Source organism: Molossus molossus, unplaced genomic scaffold, assembly GCF_014108415.1.
Source record: "Molossus molossus isolate mMolMol1 unplaced genomic scaffold, mMolMol1.p scaffold_m16_p_10, whole genome shotgun sequence".
Taxonomy (NCBI): domain Eukaryota; kingdom Metazoa; phylum Chordata; class Mammalia; order Chiroptera; family Molossidae; genus Molossus; species Molossus molossus.
In genome coordinates, this window is record NW_023425345.1 from 53,144,452 (window position 1) to 53,167,867 (window position 23,416).

Consider the following 23,416-nt stretch of genomic DNA (forward strand, 5'->3'; position numbering starts at 1 on the left):
AGGACTTTTATGGATTCATGAGTCACATTTAAGTCTTTTATCCATTTTGAGTTTTTTCTTGTGTATGGTGTAAGTTGATGGTCTAGTTTTATTTTTTTGCATGCATTGACTATTTTAAAAAATATTTATAGGGTTTGTATGTGAACTTTAGGAAAAATATTAAATATACATGGACTCCCCATTTATTTTTATGATCTAATATCTCAGTGCCAAAACTGGGTTTGAACGTCTGGTCTTTAGAGATTTCCTCATAATGGTTGTTGTTATAGAATTGATAATTCCAAAATAAAATCCTGCAATAATTTAATTTTTATTTAAAATGGATGCTTATCTCACCAAAGTTCCTTTTCCTTTTGAAACACATTTGTCATTTTTAGGAACTAATTTTATTTTAATACCCAGGGATAAATTTTCTCTGGCCTTGAAACATCTTTTGGGAAGAAAAAAACTTATAATTACCTTTATTTTTATATTTTATGAAGCAAATAGATGAAATTATATATCAAAGATACTAGATGTACATTAAATATATTTTGGGTGTTACACTATAGCTCTATAAATAAGCAATATATCTTAACTTAAAAACTATGCAGAAATTGATCAATTAAACATGATTTAAATAGTAAAAAAATTAGAAAAAAATAAATATAAAGCTAAGGTTATCAACTATGTACTTACGTTTAGGGGAAAAAAGAACATCAAATCCAGTAAGAAAAATAAAGGTGATTATGGCATCTCCGAGCAGAGCAAAGAGCTAAAAGGTTTCTCAGAGATCCTTTTTTTTTTTTATCCTAAGCCGAGGACATTTTTCTATTTTTTGTTCAGATAGAGTGGGAGGAAAGAGAGAGAGAGAGAGAGAGAAACATCGATGTGAAAGGGACACATTGAGTGGTTGCCATCCACACGACCCAATGGACACATTGAATGGTTGCCATCTACACGACCCAACCAACCAGGGCCAGGGACAAACTGCAACCGAGGTAGGTGCCCTTAGCGGGAACCGAACCCGGGTCTCTCCGGGTCTCTCCAGACCGCAGGCCAAACCGGCCAGGGCAATACTTTTTATTTTATTTCTATTAGTGGAATTACAGCATTGCACACAAGGTAAAATGTAGGGTTCTTTAAACCCTGGAAAAGTTACTCTTTTGTCCTATCCATTTTTTCTTTACTAAGTTTAGCAGAAATTAGTGCGTGATGAATTAAATACAGAGAACAATTCATCCTGAAATAAATGTGAATAAAAATTCATACAATATATTGATATTTATACCAGCATTTTCTACATGTATAACATTAACTCAAAAGATATTCAGGAATGGTTTTTATTTTCTTATAAAGAAAGCTTCAGATTCATCACTTGGTGGATAATATAATCTCAATTTATAACTGCTGTTATAAATTTATTGAGGGGTGATTCTATTTTATTGAAGACTCAATGTAATGAGAATATAAATGCTTAACTTGTAAATAAGCAGTTTGAAATCATTTCTGTGATTTTCGGTTGAGAAAAGAAAGTCAGGAAGATACTTTAACTTGCAAGATGGTTTGGTTTCAGCCACTCCTCCTATGACTCAAACGACCCTATTAGAAACATTCAAATATGTTAGTATATCTTTTAAAATATGGTACTGTAGCTCTGGCCGGTTTGTCTTAGTGGTTAGAGCATCGGCCTGTGGTCCAGGGACCCCCGGGTTTGGTTCCCGCTAAGGGCATGTACCTCGGTTGCAGTTTGTCTCTGGCCCTGGTTGGGTCCTGCGTGAGACAGCCGCTTGATGTGTCTCTTTCACATCAATGTTTCTCTCTCTCTCTCTCTCTCTCTCTTTCTTCCTCCCACTTCCTCCCATTCTATCTGAACAAAAAATGGAAAAATGTCCTCAGGTGAAGATAAAAAATTAATAATAAAATAAAATATGGTACTGTAACCCCTTCACAACAACAGTCTGAAGGTGAACCAATCAATGTTACATATAGTGAGATCATTTACTTATATTTAACATTCCACATTGCTGTTTTCATTAACCAGGATTCCTAGACCTTTATCAAAACACCCATATTTTATAGTTGGTATTTTAGGAAGTGGGCATAAAACTTTACAATCATCCTTGGTAAATATCCAGCACATCTACGATAATTTTTGTCCATATCTGCGTTCAACATATCAACAGTTCCCTCATTTTCATGCCCTGCAGATATTTGCTTCTTTGGCATCTTTCCAAGATGTTCATAAAAGAGTATTACTCAAATCAAATCATCAAAGAGTTCATTCCAAGTAACTCTTATTCAGTTATTAATCAGAATTAACTTTATGCATTTTTATAAACAATTAGATATTTGTCTAACAGCCCTGGTACCTGGCAATTCATCTAGCACACCTAGATATTATGACAGTATTTGTATAATTTTCTTTGATATCAAATGTTTATTTATGTATATGTATTACCAATATTTTATATGTTTTTATTGATATATATATATATATATTTTTTTTTAGAGAGAGAAAGAGAGAAACATCAATGTGAGAGAGAAACATCCATCGGCTGCCTCCTGCACACTCTCACTGGGAATCAAGGCCACCGGGCATGTGCTCTGACCCAGAATCGAACTGGGACCTCTCAGTCCATGGGATGACACTCAATCCACTGAGCCATGCCAGCCAGGCTATATTACCAATTTCAGAGAATTTGAGCTTAATGAAATACAACTAAAGTTAATCCACTCAGATATTTATTCTTTATTACTCAAGATTATTTCAGTAAAGTGCACCTAGTCACCTGAATTATACTATCATTATACAGTACAAAAATGTGATTGAGATTTTAAAAAATTTTTAATTAAATTATAGATTTATAGGATACTATTGTTTTTTGTTTATTTGATAATTGGGAAAGAATGTTATAACTGCAACTATAAACTTACATGTGTTTTATTTATTTCATATAGTATTTAACCTATATTCTTCATTAAATAGTACTAAAAAGAGAATATCATAAAATACACTCTCGATGAATTAACAAAATTTAGTAAAGTTAAAGTTTATAAATATATAGTTATATATTTAAATACATATTCACTATGCAAATACTGTAACATTCCAATTTAAAAAAATCTATGTTAATTCATAAATAAATACTCACCATAAATTGTATCTTTTAAAAAAAATATGTTTTTATTGATTTCAGGGAGAGAGGAAGGAAGAGGAAGAGAGAGAGAGAAACATCCATCAATAGCCTCCTGCCCGCATCCTGACCAGGGCTCAAACCTACAAACTGGGCACATGGCCCAACTAGGAAGCGAATCATTGACGCAGGTCCATGCTCAGCCAACTGAGGCACATAGCCAGGGCCATAAATTGCATCTTAAATCTAAGCTATACATTTTATTGATTTTTTTTCTTAAAGAAAATTAAGCAGCTATAGTCATTTGTTTTAATTCAGTCAAATTTATTATTCTGTGTTTTTAAATAAATGTAATACTTTTACATGATAAAAATATTTATCCTTTTGTATAAATATAATAAATATAGAGCATATCTATGCATCTGAACATGTAATAAATATAACAATTTAGAAGTTCTAAAGCAAAATAAAAGAAACACTTTTAGTTTCATTTGTATATGAAACATTAGTAAATTGTAAGTATTTTCAAACTAAATGTGCAGAGTCTTTAGTTCTACAAAATATAATGGCTTAACCTTTAGTATCTAGAAACTAGTTAGGAATTCCAGAGTAATTGTTTTCAGTCCCTCAATAACAAGGTAGACCTCTAAGTAGTACAAACATATGAGCAATGGACAACGTATTTCAGGTTCTAAGAATCCTTTACTTTTAGACATATCGTTTTTGTAGTTAGGTAGTAAATGCCAAATGAAAATGGACTTATTCTTTTAAAGAATGGTGACCATCTCCCAGGCGAATTCATAACACACTTTTGAACTTTTTTTCCCACTTACTATGAATCAGAACTGAGAACAAGACTGGTGTATCTCCAACACCACTGGAAAATCTATCGTTGAAGCACTAAAAGGACTTACTTACAAAGACATCTCATGATACAAGGACATTATGAGATGTCATTGTATTCACAGTATTCTTGAGCACTTAGGACTATGAATAGTGGAGAATAGCTAGGGGTGACTGTCTCCGATAATGTTAATGATGGATTAACAGTTTAGCATTTATGGGATATACATTACTGCACATTTTGTTTTTTCTTCTAGGTAAGGGAGCGACTGAGGGTTTCTTTAGAAAGAGTCTCTGCACTGGAAGAAGAACTAGCTGCTGCTAATCAGGAGGTAACACACCAAACTTTCTCCTCTTCTGAGGTGCAATATCGCTAACATTATAGCCCTTGTGTTTTACGTCATGTTTATTAAAACTGTCACAAAAAATAAATTACATTCTGTATTTGCCACTGACTAAGTCTTGTTGAAACTGGTTGCCAGAGTCATGTTCTCTTATTTCTGGTGATTCAGATCTGTCACTAAGAGATGAAAGGAAACTAAGCAAGAGTTAGGGACATGGGACCTTGTGAGAAGGGGGTTTGGAGAGACTGCAGTCAGAATGCTAATCCTTCTGAGAAGTAAAACAGGCTCCAGAATTGGAAAACGTTTAGCATGTCTGCTAAATTTAGAAAATGTTGCAGAAGAAGTTAATTCCTCTGAGACATAAACATATTTTCCCTCAGGTCCTTGTTATTATCTTCTAAAAGCATTGTGCCCATGTTCAGTGGCATCACGGAATCCATTTCTTTTGATCTCATCCATGACTCTAAGAAAGTATTTTATAATCATCTCAGATTTAAAGAATCGTTTTTCTTTAGAATATATTACTTCTTTTGGTTATTAGTGCACAAAGTAACTTGGATCATTAGAATATATCACAAATTTATAAATATATATAACAATTTAATCTGTGTTGTCCACTAAAATAGCCCCATCTCTCTCTCCCTTCCTCTCTTTCTCTCTCTGTCTGTCTCTATTACACACACACACACACACACACACACACACACACACACACACACATTTTATTAATGGGGCAAATTTTTCCAGAACTTTATTTCAGTGATGTAAATATTGTTATCACTGGTAGTAGATGTTCTAAAATAACTCAAGAACTGGGAAGTTAATGCAATTAATTATTTATTATCAAGGGATTCTTAACAAAATAGTATTTACATTTACATTACACATTCAAATTCACACATTTTCAAAACTAGCTAAAAATCTTATGTAGTATAAACACCCTGTTCTTTAAAATAAGCTGGGCAGTTGAACAGTTCATATATGATTTTGTTTGCTCCAGGTTTAACAATTTAAACTTTAGAAGTAATGGACTTTTAACTGCAAGAAGAATGATTTCTATGTGAATTAAAGGCTAGCAGTGTTAAAAGCATAAATGATGGCTATATATATACACATATACATATACAGAGAGAGAGAGAGAGAGAGAGAGAGAGAGAGAGAGAGAGAGAAAGCTTTTTGGTAACCAGATCAGCTTAGCAAACTGGATGATATTTTTTTAAAGGAAGAGATTGGTACTTCCCAGTCATTGAGTCAAAGAACCTCTATGATAATGGGACAAGAAAAACTTAGTCCTTTCATGAGAGAGAATATGTAAATTATCTATAAAGCAGGTGTGTTCATTCTGAGTGTACAGGAAGAAAATATTAAATGTTTGAATTTTATCATTGTTAATTTTTATTTTCATCTATATTTATATTTATTTTGGGTGAATCAAAATATTTTATTGATAAGGGTAAATAAACACAATGTTTGGTGACTACTAACTTGAAAGTCTTGCTTAATATAGCATTGATGAATTTTCTATTTGTCATAAACAAAGGTGTAGTGGGACCACTTACTTGGCTGAAGTATTTATACTGAAATAAAAATGTTCCATACATTGAAATGAAGCTCTGAAACTTTGCTCCAGAAATGGCAAGTGAACAGTTCAATTACACATGGCAAGGGAAAACAGCAGTTGAGAACAAAAGTGGAGAGAAGATTTTAGGCTCAAATATCGCTGTGGTCTCTTGTAGGCACTGTGGTACATTTGATCGCTTGCACATAGATTAAGTACATTTTAAATCATTAAAATTAGTCGCAAAAGACTGTAGCCTTTCTGAATGCTTTTGTTTTGTTCTAAATTATTGATATAAATAAGAGAAAAATAATTGTATACTCATTATTAATTTCAATCTATTTTTTTGTTGTTGATTGTAATTCATTTCCATGGGTCTGAATTCCTGTTTAGGAATGCACAGATTCAACAAATAAATAAGTCAATCAATAAAGGTATCTTAGCTTTCTAATAATAAATCATTTATAGATAATTAATGATGTTAAAAGAAAGTACATAGGAAAACTCAACTTTTCTTCATAATGTTATTTATATTTCAAAATGGAATATTAAGAAGCATCAGTTTGACTTCTTGATTCTCTTTAGTAACAGCAAATGGTACCAGATATTTTGGCATCATTTATTGATAACAAACCTGACAAAATTAGTTAGAACAATTCATGCTATTGCAGCTTTAGAAAGTGGAACCAGATAAAGTTGGATATTAGAGGAAGTCATTGAAGAAGTTATTTTAGAAAATAAAGGGAAATTTTTTATTTAAAAAATGAAAACTTGCCCTGGCCGGTTTGGCTCAGCGGTTAGAGCGTTGGCCTGCGGTACAGAGAGACCCGGGTTCGGTTCCCGCTAAGGGCGCATACTTCGGTTGCAGTTTGTCCCCGGCCCTGGTTGGTCGTGCGGGTGGCAGCCACTCGATGTGTCCCTTCACATTGATGTTTCTCTCTCTCTCCCTTCCTCTCTCTCCCTCCCACTCTATCTGTACAAAAAATGGAAAAATATCCTCGGGTGAGGATAAAAAAAAAAAAAAAAAAATGAAAACTTATTTAAGAGCACATTCTTAAGAGCCAAATAAATATATGTCAGATAGGCAAAACACAATCAGTTATTAGAACAAAATTTCTGCAAATGACTAATTGAGTCAGGGGTTAGGGAAAATTCATTTGATGCTTCAGATTTCAAATTAAAATGACAGTGTATTTACAACAGTTCCTTATAATTCAAACCTTTTTTCCCCCCCTGAGTTCATCTAGCAAGCTTGGAGAGTGAAGATATTACATTATCAGCATTTGTTTAATTCCTGAATTTTTGGTCGTGATAATGAGAGTTTAGATAGCAAAGAATTTATCCAAACATTTTTCTGAAGTGTTTCACTTCCCAAATTCAGAAGGAGAATTCAGGGGTTCAGACTGCAAGTGATACCTTGATGTATGCATATATGTATATAACAATATATATGCATATTTAGAGTCTAAAAGATGATAGAATTTATTCTTTCATCCATGCATCATTATTCTCTGTTTCCCTCTGTCTGTCTCTGTCTCGTGTTGTTTCTCCCTTTCCCCGTTCTCACAGGTAGTTTTGGAGTTATCTTCCCTTAATACCTTTTCTTTATATAGTCTCTCCCACGAAGGCCTCATCAATTTCTCATCCATCCAAGGCTTCAACCATGACTTCTGTGGAAAAGAAACCAGATATTTAGCTCAAAATGTGTGCTCTTTTCTTAGCTGCACAGAAGAATTTAAACACTGATTTGGCATTTCTACCCAGCTTTGCTAATGGTGTATAGATTGTTTTCTGCCACAGGTGCCCAGCATGGGACCAAGGGTGAGACTGAAATCCACTTCAGGGTTCTCTAGTCAAGATGTGCACTTGCAGGGCTGTAACCACCTACAGGGACTAGTTATTCTAATATGTGCAAAGGCACCGTATGTACAGTGGGGCCTGAATCTCCACCTAATTTTCCCACGTGTCTCTGAGATTCTCTGTGACGCATGAATGCAATGAAATAAGCAGCATTATTTAAAAGAATGTGTGACAACTATATATATATGTTCTGTTCTAGAAAGAGCTCCAAAATATTCCACTCTACAAAAAGGAAGAAGATGCATAAAATAATCTGAATTTTGTATAAACCCAAATAATAATAATAATAATAATATTAAAAATAATAATAATATGTCATTATGAAACTAAAAATATGTTTATATGTGAATATCAATCTGTTATTATTAATTGTCTCTGGTATTTGCAAGTGTATGTACTACATATTTCTATAGCATTTGAATTTTTAATAACTTATAAACAAATAAAACTAGCATATTTTATAGTAAGATGTCATTTTCCATTCTTAATCATTCTATTGATCACTTAATAATAGAAATAGCTAATATTTACTGAACACTGTTCTAAATACATATATACCAGCAGAATAATACTGGGAGTGACATACTACTATACTACGGATGAGCCCAGAGAGGTTATTTATCCTAATGTGACACTATTCTGTCCAACTTGGATGTGCTTATCTTTGAATTTGTCATAACTCTATGTATTCAGTCAGTTCTAAACCATATATTCAACTGGTTCCACAATCTACCCTCCCCAATATATTAACTCTCATCTTTTTCCATATACATTATAAACACCATACCTCAAGTTTTATTATTTCACACCTGGGATTTTATACTAGATTTCTGTCTGCTCTTGTCTTCTATCTCTTTCTGCTCTGTGATTTTTCAAAGTTAAACCTATCAAGCCAAGCTCCAATCATATTGATTATTTTTCATAACATATCCCAATATGTAATATATACTTACATCTAATATGTACCATATTACTATGTTAACATAATGATATAATGTACTACATTAAGATATGCATAATGATATATATTACATAGACCTGTAATATACCATCAAGAGCATTTTCAATGTCCTAACCTTCAAATCAAGCTCTAACTCCCAGTACTCCTACTGCCCCTGACTAAGGTCTTATTAAATTGTGGTATTCACTGTTTTGAAAGCAGTCAACATTTTTCCTGCCTCTAAAGCTTATGCTAATGTCTCTCTTGGAATAGATCCACAACTCCAATTCATCCATTGAAATTACACTTCGCCATTGAAACTCAAGTTCAGACATCATCATAATTTTAATGGAATATTTTATGGTTTCTTGCCAACAGTCATTGCTCTTTAGTTCAAATTGCTAAAGCTTATTACTTCAGCACTTATTATGACTGCACAACAAGCATTAGGGTTAATTATACACCTGTCTGAGCCTAGGTCGTTAGGTCCCTGAGAAAAATGGACTGCATCTTGCTCATTTGTATTTATTTCACTCAGTACAGTGATATCAACCTTGTGGTCAATATATATTTGTCAAATTTCACTGTATAGAGTTTGTCCTGACCAGTGTTTTCAGATTGTTCCTTGGCTATTTTCTTAATAGAGAGTTTGAACAACTTTAGACATGTTAATAAACAGCAAAACATTGATCAGATGCATCAAAGTAATATAATGTTTGTTCTTTCAAATTATAATTATTGAGAAACTACCATATGCAAAAAATTATGAGTCTCTTACAGAAAGGAATAGGAAAAAATAAGTTTAAAATTATGCAAATTTTCATGTAATTTGCCATCAAGTGATAGAGACAAATGTATAATCAGGTAGGTAAAATGTAATTCAGTGCAAAACTAAAGAAATTCAAAATTACAAGCCCAAACAAAGTGCAAAAGAGCAGAGAGGAGAAGGGTATTATTCTGAACCAAAGGATTAGGGAAGTCTCGCCTGTGAAGGAAGAGTAAGATTTGACTTCAAAACTGGTAGAAAACGTTTCGGGCTGAGCAGCCGGTATGATTAAGAAAACCTGAAATTGGTTGTTCAGTAATAACGAATGATGTTGTGTTGGTAAGAATCAAGTTGTGAAAAGATGCAGAAGTGGAGGATAGAGATATTGATAGGACTCCGATTTTAGAGAGCCCTGAATACCATGATCAAAATGTGAAATTCTTACTTTATGAAAGGAGAAAGCATGGAGGTATTGTTGTGTTTTGTAAAGTGAACACCATCATAGAATGGGTTTTCTTGGTTTGTTTGTTTTGTGAAGTGTTTGGTTAGAGAGGAGTAGAGGTGGAAAGTTGACATAATCTGTTATGGCTGGTTGATGTGATGATCTGATATGTAATTTTGATCATAACCCTTCAATTCAACAAACATTTATGGGGTATATTCTGTTATTAAGGCATTATGTTCAATACTTGGTATCAATACATAATAATGAAACCCAGATAGTAATAAAGCAATCATTGTTCTCTTAAGTCTAGTATGGGAGATAGATATGGTAATAAGTGTGTAATTGTAATGGTGAGTTATTTAATGAGCACAGAGTTCCAGTTTGGGAAGATGAGTAAAGTTATGAACACAAATGGTGGTGATGGTTGCATAACAATGTGAACATCCATGACACCACTGAACTGTACACTGAAAAATGGTTCCCCAGCCGGTGTGGTTCAGTGGTTGAGTGTCGACCCATGCACCAAGAGGTCGCCGGTTCAGTTCCTGGTCAGGGCATATGCCCAGGTTGTGGGCCAAATCCCCAGTGGGGGGCAAGTAGGAGGTGGCCAATTGATGTTCTCTCTTATCGATATTTCTCTCTCACTCTACCCCTCTTTCTCTTTCTCTAAAATCAATAAATTTTTTTAAATGGTTAAAATAGAAAGTTTAATGTTATGCACACTTTACCACAATAAAAAGTAATTATAATACAATATGATTAATGTGAAAAGGAAAGTAAGTACAAGGTCTAATAAATAGAAAGTTTACTTGTTTTTTTTAGTATTACAAAAGAGAGTAATTATTTGGGTATGGAGGGGGAATCGTAGAAGGCTTAAGAAAATCTTCCTAGAGAAATCATGCCATTTGCAACAATATGGGTGAATGTTGAGGGTCTTATACAAACTGAAATAAGTCAGACAGACAAAGAAAGACAAATACTGTAAGACCTCACTTATATGTAGGATGTAAAAATGTCAAACCCATGTAAATGGAGTAGATTAGAGGTTTCCAGGGATTGGGAGGTTGAGGGAAAGGGGAGGATATTAGTCAGAGGATACACGCTTTCATTTACAAGATGGTGGCTATAGTTAACAATACTACATTTCATACTTAAAATTTGCTGAGAGTAGATCTTAAATGGTCTCACCACCAAAAAAAAAAAAAAAAAATTGGGGGGTAACTATATGAGGTAATGGCTGTGTTAAGTAACCTTGTTGTGGTAATAATTTAGAAATACATGCATGTATGAAATCACCCCATTTTACACTTTAAGCTTATGCAATAATATTTTTGTTAATTACATCTTTTTTTAAATCCTCACCCAAGGATATTTTTTCATTTATCTTTAGATAGAGTGGAAAGGCGGAAGGGAGAAAGAGAGAGAGAGAGAGACAGAGAGAGAGAGAGAGAGAGACATCAATGTGAAAGAAACATCAATTGGTTGCCTCCCTCATGACCCCAACCAGGACCAGGACCAAACCGCAACTGAGGTACATGTCCTTGACTGGAATCGAACCCTAGACTCTTTGGTACATGGGCCAACACTAGCCCTGAGCCAAACCAGCCAGGGCTGTTAATTACATCTTACTAGGGATGGAAATATTTTTTCATAATCTTCCTAGAGAATAAAACTGCCCACAATTTGAAGGGTGACTATAAAGATCTTACCAGAGGGACTTGGAAGAAGAAAAGGGCCGTCAGGATCAGGGAAGGGGGAGCAGCTGCGGAGACAGGCGGGTCTGAGCTAGGGATGGCCAGAGGGTGGGCTTCGCCTATAGCACATGGTGAGCCAACAGAGAGCTCTGAAGGAGGGAGGAGATATGATCATATTTTTAATTTTGGAGACAAATGACATCTCCCAAAGTTAAAGGTAAAAAATACATATGATAGTAAAGGTACCATGTTTATAGTTCAGGTTTTTACAATTTCTTATAAGAAACTAGGGGCTAGTGTGAGAAGATACTGAACAGTGTAGAACAGGGGTGTTATACCTGTCTGGCATTTCTTATGTTCTTTTAGTACTGGAAAATACAGATATAAATGAAAGAGTCAAAGCAATATTATAAATAAATATATATACATAATCAAAATTTGTTTTTATTTTTTTCCTCTTTGAATAGACCACATGGCAGATTGTATTGTTAGCCGTGAATACATTTTACAGGCTATTATCCTAAAAAAGTGAGCACAGGTTATTTAGACAGAAAATATAATAAAGCCTTTATACTCTTCGAGTATTTTTGTTAATGCTTAAAATTGGAAACCACAAAAGAAAGTACAATGAAAACAAGTGAAAAGAGGAATAGATTACATTCTAACAATATATTCTCCTTTAGAAGAAGCCTGCATACTTTTATAATTATTTAATTAAGCCAGACAAATGGATTATTCAGAAACTACAGTAAAAATTCAATTTATAGACTAATTTTCAGTGAGCACACAGATGTGCTTATTTTAAAAGCTTTGCTACATGGTTTCATCATACACAAAAAAGAACTGGTATATATAGTTGTAGGCTGAACTATATGTTATATATTCTATGTTTATTCTAACCACTTTATTTACTAACTTTCAATTCAAATTTTTTTTAAAGAAATTAACATTTTATATGACCTTATCTACAACCAGCCTTATCCCTTAAGTCTAATTTCCTATGAAAAAAATAAAGAAATTTCATTGGAAATAAAGTACCATTCACATAATAATATTAGATCAGGACAGTGGGAGGAGGTTTTCTAGGACCACAGATACACCATGGCTATTGCTTTAAATACATTTCACTATTTAATGATCACAACAACCCTTTGATTTAGGTTAAAAACAGGTACTGAATTCATGGAAATGAACGGAAAGGGCGAATAGATACAAGCAAAGGTGGAACTTACCTTAAAAAGCCAATTAGAGGCTGGGAAGGAGCAATGAAAGCTGGAAATTCAAGTGACCCAAGACTCTTTGAAGCAAATATAGTGATAGAGGTGGTAGAGATAGAGAAAGTGAGGGAAGGATGGAAGGGAAGAGGGAGAGAAAGTGGAGAGAAGGAGGGGGGAGAAAGAGAGAGACAGAGAAAGAGATAGGGGGCAGTTTTACGTGTAGGGATCGGAGGTGATGAACAGTGTCAAAAGTTTCATGAAGGCATGGAGGATTGTATCTAATATGAGGTGACTAGACTCACCATTAGAAGATCACTAGAAATGTTTGCAAAGATAGTTTCAATGAACAGTAATGCAAGGAGAATAGCTGTGATGAAACTGAGTCAATTAGAAATTTTAAAATGGAAGAAGTTTGCAACAAAGAAAAGCCGAGAATGCAGGGAATAAATAGTAAGAGAGCCAACTGAAAATGCTTACGGCCAATGGGAAGAAAGAAGGAAGACGCAAAGGACAAGGGATTGTTTATGGGCGACACAGCAGAGGATAAGCAGGGTTTCAAAATCAGTAGCAAGGAGTAGAACTGCCTCCTCTGAGAAATGGAGGAAGGAGAACAGGATGTGTAGTGTAGAGATGTATAGGGTTCTGATTTGGAGAGGAAAGAAGACAGGAATTTCTTCAGTGAGAGTTCAGAATGAAACAGGTATTATCTCTAAGGAAGGTGGACCAGAGTTATTTCTTATGAACCTAAGGAAACTGAGAATAAGATAATGTAGAATATAGCAAGGGGACAATAAAACGATGCAAGGAAACTTTAGTGTGGGATGGTAGACCCAAAGGAGCTTCCCATGAAGTTAGCCCAGCAAATTAAATTAAGTTTTCACAGCACTAACCACCTGAAAGTACTCGAATTCTACCACAGTATTTTATTGTCTAAATCTATGAAGTTCTGTTATTCATTATAACTTGAAAGGAAGAGATACTGATATGAAATTAAAGTTGTCTCAGATGACTTTAATCACTTGGAATAAATCCAGAGGTAAATGATTCCCTAATATTTAACCGGTATAAAAATCAGGATGCTTCTGAATTCCATAAGCAACTCAGCTATATTTAAACAGAAAGAAATTTAATGGCTTAAAATGACCCAGAAGATCATCTAGGATATGGGAAACTTGTTGAGCAGTACTTATTAAAGGAATTAGCCTTGGGGTAACTGATAGCAATACCCATCTGAAGTTATTCAATTACCTCAGAATCTCAAAATTGATGTGATTTATCTTGACAGACCCTGTGTCAATTACTCAATTATTTTGGTTCTTTTAATTCTCTTTTCTAGTTTCTGAGATAAAAGCAGGCATAATTTGCCTTTATAAAAATGACAAATCTTACAACTTTCTAATTTCCTTATGTTTATATATATACCATATATCCTAATTCAGCAGATTATATGCATCATTACTAAATGTATGAAACTGTTTTTATTACTCGTAAATCCCATGGCCAACTTTGATGTAACACTCTAACAGAAAGTCAAATACCAGCTTTTTGTTTGATTAGCATTTGAAGCAAATCGCCATGGCTAAACTTACCGGAAATTAGTATTTGTTTAATGACAACAATATTTGCATAAAGTACTGACATCCTTGCAACTCTGAACACACATCCCTTGAAGACAAAGTAACATTCTCTGATGTGATGTTTTTAGCTTGCCAGCAATCTGTTATGAGTTTCCAAAGGATCCACTTTGTAGGAACCTATTTTTTCTGTTAGTGTTGTATTATCTTGAAGTAGAATAGTGTATCGTTCTTAATTGATTTTATTTCATGGAAGACGTTAATGATAGTTGAATAATGTATTTTATTATTATTTTTTTGCTTTATATTGTACACATAAGTTTTCAGCACTGTCGAACTGGCAGTTATTCACAAATGTCTATGAATTCCTTATTTTACCTCTAGATTATCCTTCATAATAATACTGCATTGTAAAGATAAGTGTAGAAACTAAATTACGCCAGTTATTATCGATAGGAAGTGTCTTTTTTGCTATTGATAATTTTACTGTTCTAGTACAAAGAATCTTTCCCAAATAAAAGGAAATCAAGATGTTTTACAATAACTGTGTTAAAACCCAACAATGAAAAGAGAGCTAAAGAAATTGTTGTTTGCTACTTCCACTATTTTTACTATTCCAAGACCTGTGTAAGGCAATTGTTTAAAATATAGGTTAAAATGGTCTCCTGTTGTGTGTGAGACATTTGAAGTCTGTTTGAAATCTTTTCAGATTCTCTTTTCTGTTTTGAATAACTCTTTTTTTTTTTTTTTTTTTTTTTATAAAAACATAGGATTTGTTCTCCTTGTGATAGCAGACATGGTTGTTTTATCTTTGCACATGGAGATTTGAAGTGCTTTTTTTCTCTTCATATTAGTAATAAGATCATCCTTGATATTAATGCTTTGATCATAAGCATCATAAACTGGCCCATTTATTTTACCCATATGTTTACAATAGTGTCCTTATGACACAGATTAATTTAAAAAATAAATAAATAAATGGGATATGCCCGGCCAGTGTGTCTCAGTGGATTGAGCGTCGACCCATGCAACAAGAGGTTGCTGGTTCGATTCCCAGTCAGGTCACACGCCCGGGTTGCAGGCTCGATCCCCAGTGGGGGGCTTGAGGAAGCGGCTGATTGATGATTCTCCCTCATATTGATGTTTCTATCTCTTTCTGCTTCTCTCTCTCTCTCTCTATGAAATTTAGCGAGAGATGAGTTGTTTCAAAGTAAAAAAAAAAAAAAAAAAGAATATTTAACTTGAAGTCAAAAGATTGCAATTTGAGTCCTTTATCTGTCACTTGCTAATTATGTCACCCCTGGTAATTTATGTAACCTCTCTGCACCTCATGTTTCTCATGAGAGCATTGTAGTGGTCCTTATGTTTTCAGTGTAGAAAATGGGAGACCTCAAGTTATATTCAGCAAGATCAGAGGATTTCTGCAGCATTTCTTTATTTCTGTTTCATTTTTAAAGGGGAAGAACAGTGGATCTCAAATGTTGAGAAATTTGGAAGTTCCAAATGCGTGAACATTTGGGACACGAAACGGAACTGGAAGGACCAAAAGGGCATGAAATGCTTTAATCTGTGGCGTTTTTTAAAATTATTTTTGTAAATAGTAATTTGACTGTTTGGGATTTTAATTTTTTAAAATTTTGTAGTAGAAAACATCACAAATTTGATCAGCTGGTATCTGCCGTATGTTATTTATTTGTCGTAGCCTTTTGGGAGAGGGCTGCTATCACAAACTCCTGTGGACTGGATGGCTTAAACCACAAACTCTTATTTCTCAGAGTCTGGGAGCTGGGAAGTCAGATGTCAAGGTGCTGACAAATTCGGTCCTGGTGAGAGCCTGCTTCCTGGTTCATAGATGCTGCGGAATGAGCGGGAGAGACCTCTGGGGTCTCATTTATAAGGGCACTAAATCCAATGTGGGCCCCACCCTCCTTACCTAATCACATCCCAAAGGCTCCACATCCTACTATCATCACATTCGGGGTTAGGATCCAACATATGAACACAGAAATTCAATCCATATCCCGTTACTAGTGCTGAGACAATCTACCAAGTCTGAGGGTGTGATCCTTCACAAGACTGGCCTCACTTCTGACACCAACAGCAAGTACAGGGGTTCCCAAATCTACTCTCTGGTTCTACAATTCATGAGAAAGACTGACAGGACTCACTGAAAGCCAGTCTACGCAGTTATGGCTTATTCTAGGAAAATGATACAGACCAAATTAGCCAAGGAAAGAAGCACATAGGGCAGAGTCTGGGAGGGTTTCAAACTTCCATTGTCCTTAGGATGCATTTCTTTCCTGGAACTGATATGTGAGAGTATACACAGAGTACTGCCAACCCAATGCTCCCCAAGCTTTCAGTGTCCAGAGTTCTCACTGAGGTTTTATTATAGAAGAATAATCAATTGTTTGTCCATGTCGTTGATCTCAGCCTCCGGTTTAAGACACAAAGCCTTGTAAATCATATGGTAGGTCTTTCTGGCATAACCTGCCCCTCAGGTAAAAGCGTTAAGTGTGGCTAGCCTCATCCTAAGATCCACTGTGGCTAGACCTGACCCTAAACAAAGATGTCTGGCAGGCGTGACATAGATTCTTCCTAAAGCTGAGGACAAAGGCCTGACCTCTCTTTGGGCAAAGCCAAAATCTCTACTATGCAGTTATAAATCATCTTAACTTTTTATCTTAATTGAAGATTTCTTTATGAACTCTTAGTATTGAGAATATCTCATTTTATAATATGTTGATAGAATCAATATGTTATTTTTCCACCCAAAAAGCACTGTAATTGGGAAATAAGGAGGAAAAAAGCCTATATGTAAAATCAGAATATGTGTTGAGGAAATTTTATAACATCAGTTTTTTTTTTAAAAAAAAAAGGAAGAGGAGAGCAGGAAAGGAAAAATTATAGTTTTTAAGAGGAAAATGCAATACAATTAGATTACAATGTCATTGGAAACATTTCTGGGAGATCTACTATTTTTGAGGTGCTGGGCTGGGTCAAGCACTACAGAATTGTGACTTTTTCACACTCTGCCAGACAGTTTCCATCACTTACCCCCCCCCCACCCCCTTCAGGTCTGCAGATCCTCACATCGTAATCATAATTACTCTGATTAACAGTGAGAATGTGTAAGGCAGCAAGTACTATCACCATTTCAAACATGCAGAAAATATGGTTCTGAAGCTTGAAGCAACCTACCTGAAATACAACTAGTAAATGACTGAGCTGCTGCCCTTGTCTCTGCTCTGTTCATTCCTTTTAAAACCTCTTCACACGGTTTGGGCTATTATCCACTGGGTCCCAGAAATAGAGCTATTATCTCTCCATGGGATCGGATGGAGTTGTACACTCACTGATGTTTTTGTTGTATCCAGAACGAAAAGGCTTGGGGAGGAAAATAAGTTATTACAATATTAGAAGAAGAGCAATCTACTGAATCTTTGATGTGCTTTTAAAAAAATTATTCTTGCTACATGGAAGCCAGTTATCAAAGAGGAGACATAGATAGAAGGTATAGGTCAGAATGGAGTAGTTCTCAAGCCTGGCTGTATACTAGCATCACCTGTAAAGCATTTGAAGAATGAAAATGTATCCAAGCTATCTGAACTTAAAAAAATAGAAGAACCCTGGCTGGTTTGTCTCAGCAGTTAGAGTGTTGACCCATGGATTGAGGGGTTGTGGGTTCAATTCCCAGTCAAGGGCAAATACCTGGGTTGCAGATTTGATCTCTGGCCCTAGTCAGGGTCCTGTGGGAGGCAGTTTGGGAGGCAACCAATCAATGTGTCTCTCTCACACAGATGTTTCTCTCTCTTTTTCCCTCCCCCCTCCCTCCCTCCCTCCCTTCCTTTTCTACCTAGAAATCAATGGAAAAATATTGGGTGAGGATTAAAAAATAATAAAATTAAATGAAAATAATAAATAAATAAATAAATAAGTTATATAATTGCTTCTCATATGAGCTTTTAGTTAAGAACTAGAGAGGAGACATGGTAGAGAAAAGTTATAGTCTTTGACGCAGACAGACAGGGCTTTGGCTCCCTAGCCTGCCATTTTCAAGCTATGTGACTTTAGATAAGTCAGTTTGCATTTTAAACCGGTAAATACCTATCGGTAAAAAAATGAATGAGATCAATGTCTATATGTAAGTCTGTGGTAATAATGAAATGAGATAATGCAAAGTAAAAAAAAAAATCTAGCAAAATAATTATAACAATCATTCAGTAAATGATAAATAGTGTGCTAATAATGAAAATGGTGTTTATGATTCTTCTCTAATGAATGTAATTTGGGGGACACATAGAACTTTTCCCATGAAAGGGTGGTTAAAACATGCAAGTGTTTGGAAGTTTTTTGCCCAGTGCTATTCAGAACTCCTGGAAAATGGTTTGGAAAGTAGGACTAAGTTTCACCAGAAATGTTTCTTTACAAATGAACTTAACATGTTCAAAATATTTTTTCAGGTATCAAACACATGGTTCAGCAGATAACACATTTAGGCTCAATGTGGAAGCACCTATGAGGGCAGGACTAAATCCTGGATTTGTTGCAGAAAGACACTGATAATCTAAATGTTTGGACCAATTTATACTCTGGTCCCATTTCCTGGCTTTAGTCATTCAGATCATAACCCAGTTCTCCAATGGACTCTGATATGTGCATGATTGAGCTAACATCCAACCCTGCGTCATGTTGCTTCACTAGGTATTTGTGGTAGAATATTAAGCTCCATCTGTCCATCACAACCACCTCAGAGCAAAACCCCCAGTCCAACACAGTGCTCAGACCAAGGTGCTCCACTGTCTTTGCACACTTCCTACCACGATGGGAAAAACCCTATGGTTATTGAATTTACTGCAGAGGACCATGACCCCTTGAAATTTAAGTAAGCACATTCCATTTGTATCAGAATTATTCACATCACAAGTTGAGTACATAATCTTAGACTTTCTTCATTCCTGTAACAACCAAAGTAACAAATTTTTTCTGCACATAAACTCAATATGGTGCTTCTAAATGATGTAGCTGGTTCTAAATCATAAAATCCATTTGTGCAACTTGCTTTTATCTTTTCTTACTGATAGAGTTTATCAGAATTTTTATTAGCTCGACTCATACACACATAAGCACACACACATACACGCCTGCTATATTTGAGCTGAAGTGCCTGTCCACTTCTAGCCAGCAAGGGATCAAGAAACATATGGGGATAACTTATAACTTATAGTGGCATGATAAAGAAGTAGTACCAATGATTTTTGCTTACTTTCATTGAACACAACTTGGTCTCACAATCCCTTTAGCTGTAAAAGAGACCAGCAGGTACAATCTCTATTTACATGGCCATAGGAAGGATTTCTATTGCTAAAGAGTAAGAGAATGGATATTCAAGTGCAACAAGTAGCATCTAGAATACAGAATGTAAAGAATTCTTGGTCACAATGTACATGTATATCAAAACACTTTAACATTTTAATATTTATAATTTTATTTGTAAATTATAGCTTAATAGAGCTGAAAAAATAAACTGCAAAAATGCTTGGAATTCATTAATCAATTTAATAAAGTTATATAAATATATATACACAAATATCAGTAGCATTCCCACACTAGCAGTAAATAAGTAGAAATATAAGTAACTAAACCAAAACAAAACAAAACAACTGAACACCATGAAAAACATTTAATAAAAAAAAATATATAAAGATTAATAATTCAAAGAGCTTATATTAGAAACATAAGTTTAAAAATAACTTTAGGCAGTGATAAATTCTGTGAAACAAATTACAGAATTGTGGATAGAGACCATTGCACATTTAATCCATTTACTTTTATAATATTATTAATCAATGTCATTCAAAATATTCCTATTTAGACACAAGTATACCAAGTCAAAAATGCAAAAATACATTCACTCAGTCAGGTATTGCATTTTCATTGATAAGTTATCTGATGTTTCTACTAATATAAATGAAATTAGAAAAAAATGTGTTCATGTTAATAGACAGCATAAATCTCAAAATCAGGAAGTAGAATTATAGTTCTGAGTTTCACTGTGTTCATTTGTACAGTTTTATATATATAATATAATATAATGTAGTATAATATAATAATATATATAATATAGTAGATAAATATATATATATAATATTTAGAGAGAGAGGAAGGAAGAGAGAGTGATAGAGATCACTCGATGTGAGAGACAGAGCCATCAATCAGTTGCCTCCAGCATGGTCCCTACTGGGGATCAAGCCCACAACCCGGGCATGTGCCTTGACTGGGAATTAAACTGGTGACCTCTTGGTGCATGGGTCGATGCTCAATCATTGAGCCACACTGGCCAGGGTTTTTTTTAAAGAGATGCACGTGAACTACCACATCAGGGATCAAAAAACTTTCTCTGAAGGGCTGTCTGGTAAATACTTTAGGCTCGGTGGCCACATGGTCCCTGTCACAACTACTCTACCACTGTAGAGTGAAAGCAATCATAGACAGTTAAACAAACAAATGAGCTTGGCCATGTTCCAATAAACATGCATTTGTGGACACTGGAAATTAAACTTCTTATCATTTTTATGTCACAAAGTATTCCCCTTTTTTCGATTCTTTTCAAACATTCAAAAATGTGCAACCATTTTTAGCTTGCCAGCCTTACAAAAATAGGCAGCGTGAAATGGGTCACCCCTGCGCTGGGCTGCTGCCTCTACCTCCAATATAGGGACAAAAGAAAACTGTGCTTGAAAAATTTATATGTATCAGTCCCAGACTAATGGATGTATAAGGGTCACCTGGAAGTATATTAAAATTCAGATTCATTAAAATGGATTCTATATTTTTGCAAGCACCATAGGTGATTTCAATGCAAGTGACTTTGAACTACTAATAAGAACCTTGACCTAAATAAAACATAAACATAAAGCATACAGCCCACAAACTGGAGATTACAAAGCAATGAGATAAGTATCACAATAGAAATAAGAAGGAGCAAAGGAATATAGAATTTTCTACGAAAAGTGGATAGTAAGGAGTAGTTAGGAGTTCATGTGGACAAGTAGGTGAAAATGGCAGGTATAAAACCTTTATTCTATATAGGATATTTAATGGGTGCTGTGAATACATTGTGCTCTGGCTAAGAAAAGAGGGCTGAGGGCAAAAAAAGAAACTGCAAACCAGAGTTGTAATCACAATCCAGGGGAATTTTGTTTCTCCCTAGTAGTTCTGCCATGTGCTAGCTCAATTCTAATAACAGAACTTACCTTGCAAGTTTGTTGTGAGGTTTAAATGAGTTAATACATGCCAAGTACTTAAAACTGTGCTTGACAGAGAGTAAATATTGTTGTTATTGATGCTGATATTGATTTTTTAAAAATATTTTTTCATTATTGATTTTAGGGAGAGAAGAAGGGAGAGAGAGAGAGAGAGAAACATCAATGAGAGAACATCGATTGGCTGCCTCTTGCATGCCCCCCACTGAGGATTGGGCCCACAGCCTGATCATGTGCCCTAATCGGGAATCGAACTGGTGATCTCTTGGTGCATGGGTCGACACTCAACCACTGAGCCACACCAGCCGGGCTGATGTTGATCTTTTTAGCTATGATACTGTGCAACTTATTTTAAAGATGATTGAACTAGAATCTAAGAGGTGAAGTGTGCGTCCCTCATTGGACTGACAGTTGGCAATTTGTTGGGGACAAGAAATGGTTTATCATTCATTTATTCTCTGTAAACTTCATTATCTTTCACCAAAAAAATAAAGTTTAAAGACCACATAAGTTCTGGTCCCTTTACATTCTGACATTTTGTAATATGTACACATTTCAAAATCACATAAAAATAAAACTGAAATGCATGCAAAAGAATACAACACATGATTAATGCCTCTAAAACCCAAGCAAATGGATTACTTTGAAAGGAATTGTTCAGAATACTGTGTATAGTGTGCTTCTTTTGTTATTTTTAAGGAACAAATTAAATGGATAAATTCTTTTTATTGCCTTGGCTTGCTGTTTTATATGCAAGAATGACTAACAGATATTGTTTCTGCCTTCTGCATTTTCTCAAGTACATTTCAAGCACTTTGAAATGCTTACCCCCCTCCTCCTTAAGACTCTTTCCTTTAGCATGGAGAGTAAAAAGAATTGTTCCAAGACACAGCCTATAATTTTGTCACTTCAGCTCTAACTGGGGAAAGAAAAAGAACAAACTCAAGTGTGTACTTACAGTGTTAGCCATGCCTGGCTGAGGAGGTCAAATCTCAGAGTCTTGAAAGGGGAATACAGTCTATTTTCAAAGAGGTTAATTTCATTATTTTTATATGCTTGTTGGCCATCTCTTTTTTAAGTGGTATTGAGATATAATTGATAAACAAAATTGCACATATGTAATACATACATTTCTATAAATTTGGACTTATGTATACACTCATTATAACATTACCACAAAGTACAAAACATATCTTTCACCTCCAAAAATGTGTTTTTTTTTGGTTTGTTCATCTTTTTGTTTTTTATTTTTATGGTAAGAATATATAATATAACATTTATCCTCTTAACATATTTTAAAGTGCATAATACCATGTTGTTAACTATAGGCACTGTTCTGTGCAGCTGGATCGGATCTCTAGAACTCAGTCATCTTATATAATTGAAACTTTATATCCATTGAGCAACAGCTTTTTGTTTCCCCCTTACCTCAGCCCCCTGAATGCGCCAAATCTCATGTCTGATCTCAGAGATTAATCAGGGTGGGGCATGGTTAGTACTCAGATAAGAGAGATTAATTTTAATGTGACATTTAAAAAAATTAGAATATTTATTTATGGCAATGTAGCGTGTTTGAATGATCAAAGAGGAATTTTCATTCTAAAACATCCCCAAATTACTGACAGCGGCTAAATCTCACTTAAATAAACAGATGTCCCAGATATGACAAGTATTATATAGAATTACCTTTATTAATCTAATAATCAGTATTTGTTCAAAGCATTTTAATACTTCTTAGTATGCAGAAAATAACTAAAGTAGAAACTTATATTTATGTCTTAACATATTTCATAA

The 23,416-nt window shown here is 34.7% G+C and overlaps 1 protein-coding gene across 8 annotated transcripts in view; it reads left to right on the top strand.

Annotated features, from left to right (window-relative positions):
- The window catches only part of PPFIA2 (PTPRF interacting protein alpha 2), a 437,224-nt gene that overhangs the window by 263,393 nt on the left and 150,415 nt on the right, over positions 1-23,416 (top strand). For all 8 annotated transcript variants that reach the window (XM_036251326.1, XM_036251328.1, XM_036251327.1 and 5 more), the window contains one exon: positions 4,217-4,291. In XM_036251326.1, the coding sequence (XP_036107219.1) occupies positions 4,217-4,291 (75 nt within the window). The remainder of the gene's footprint in view (positions 1-4,216; positions 4,292-23,416) is intronic.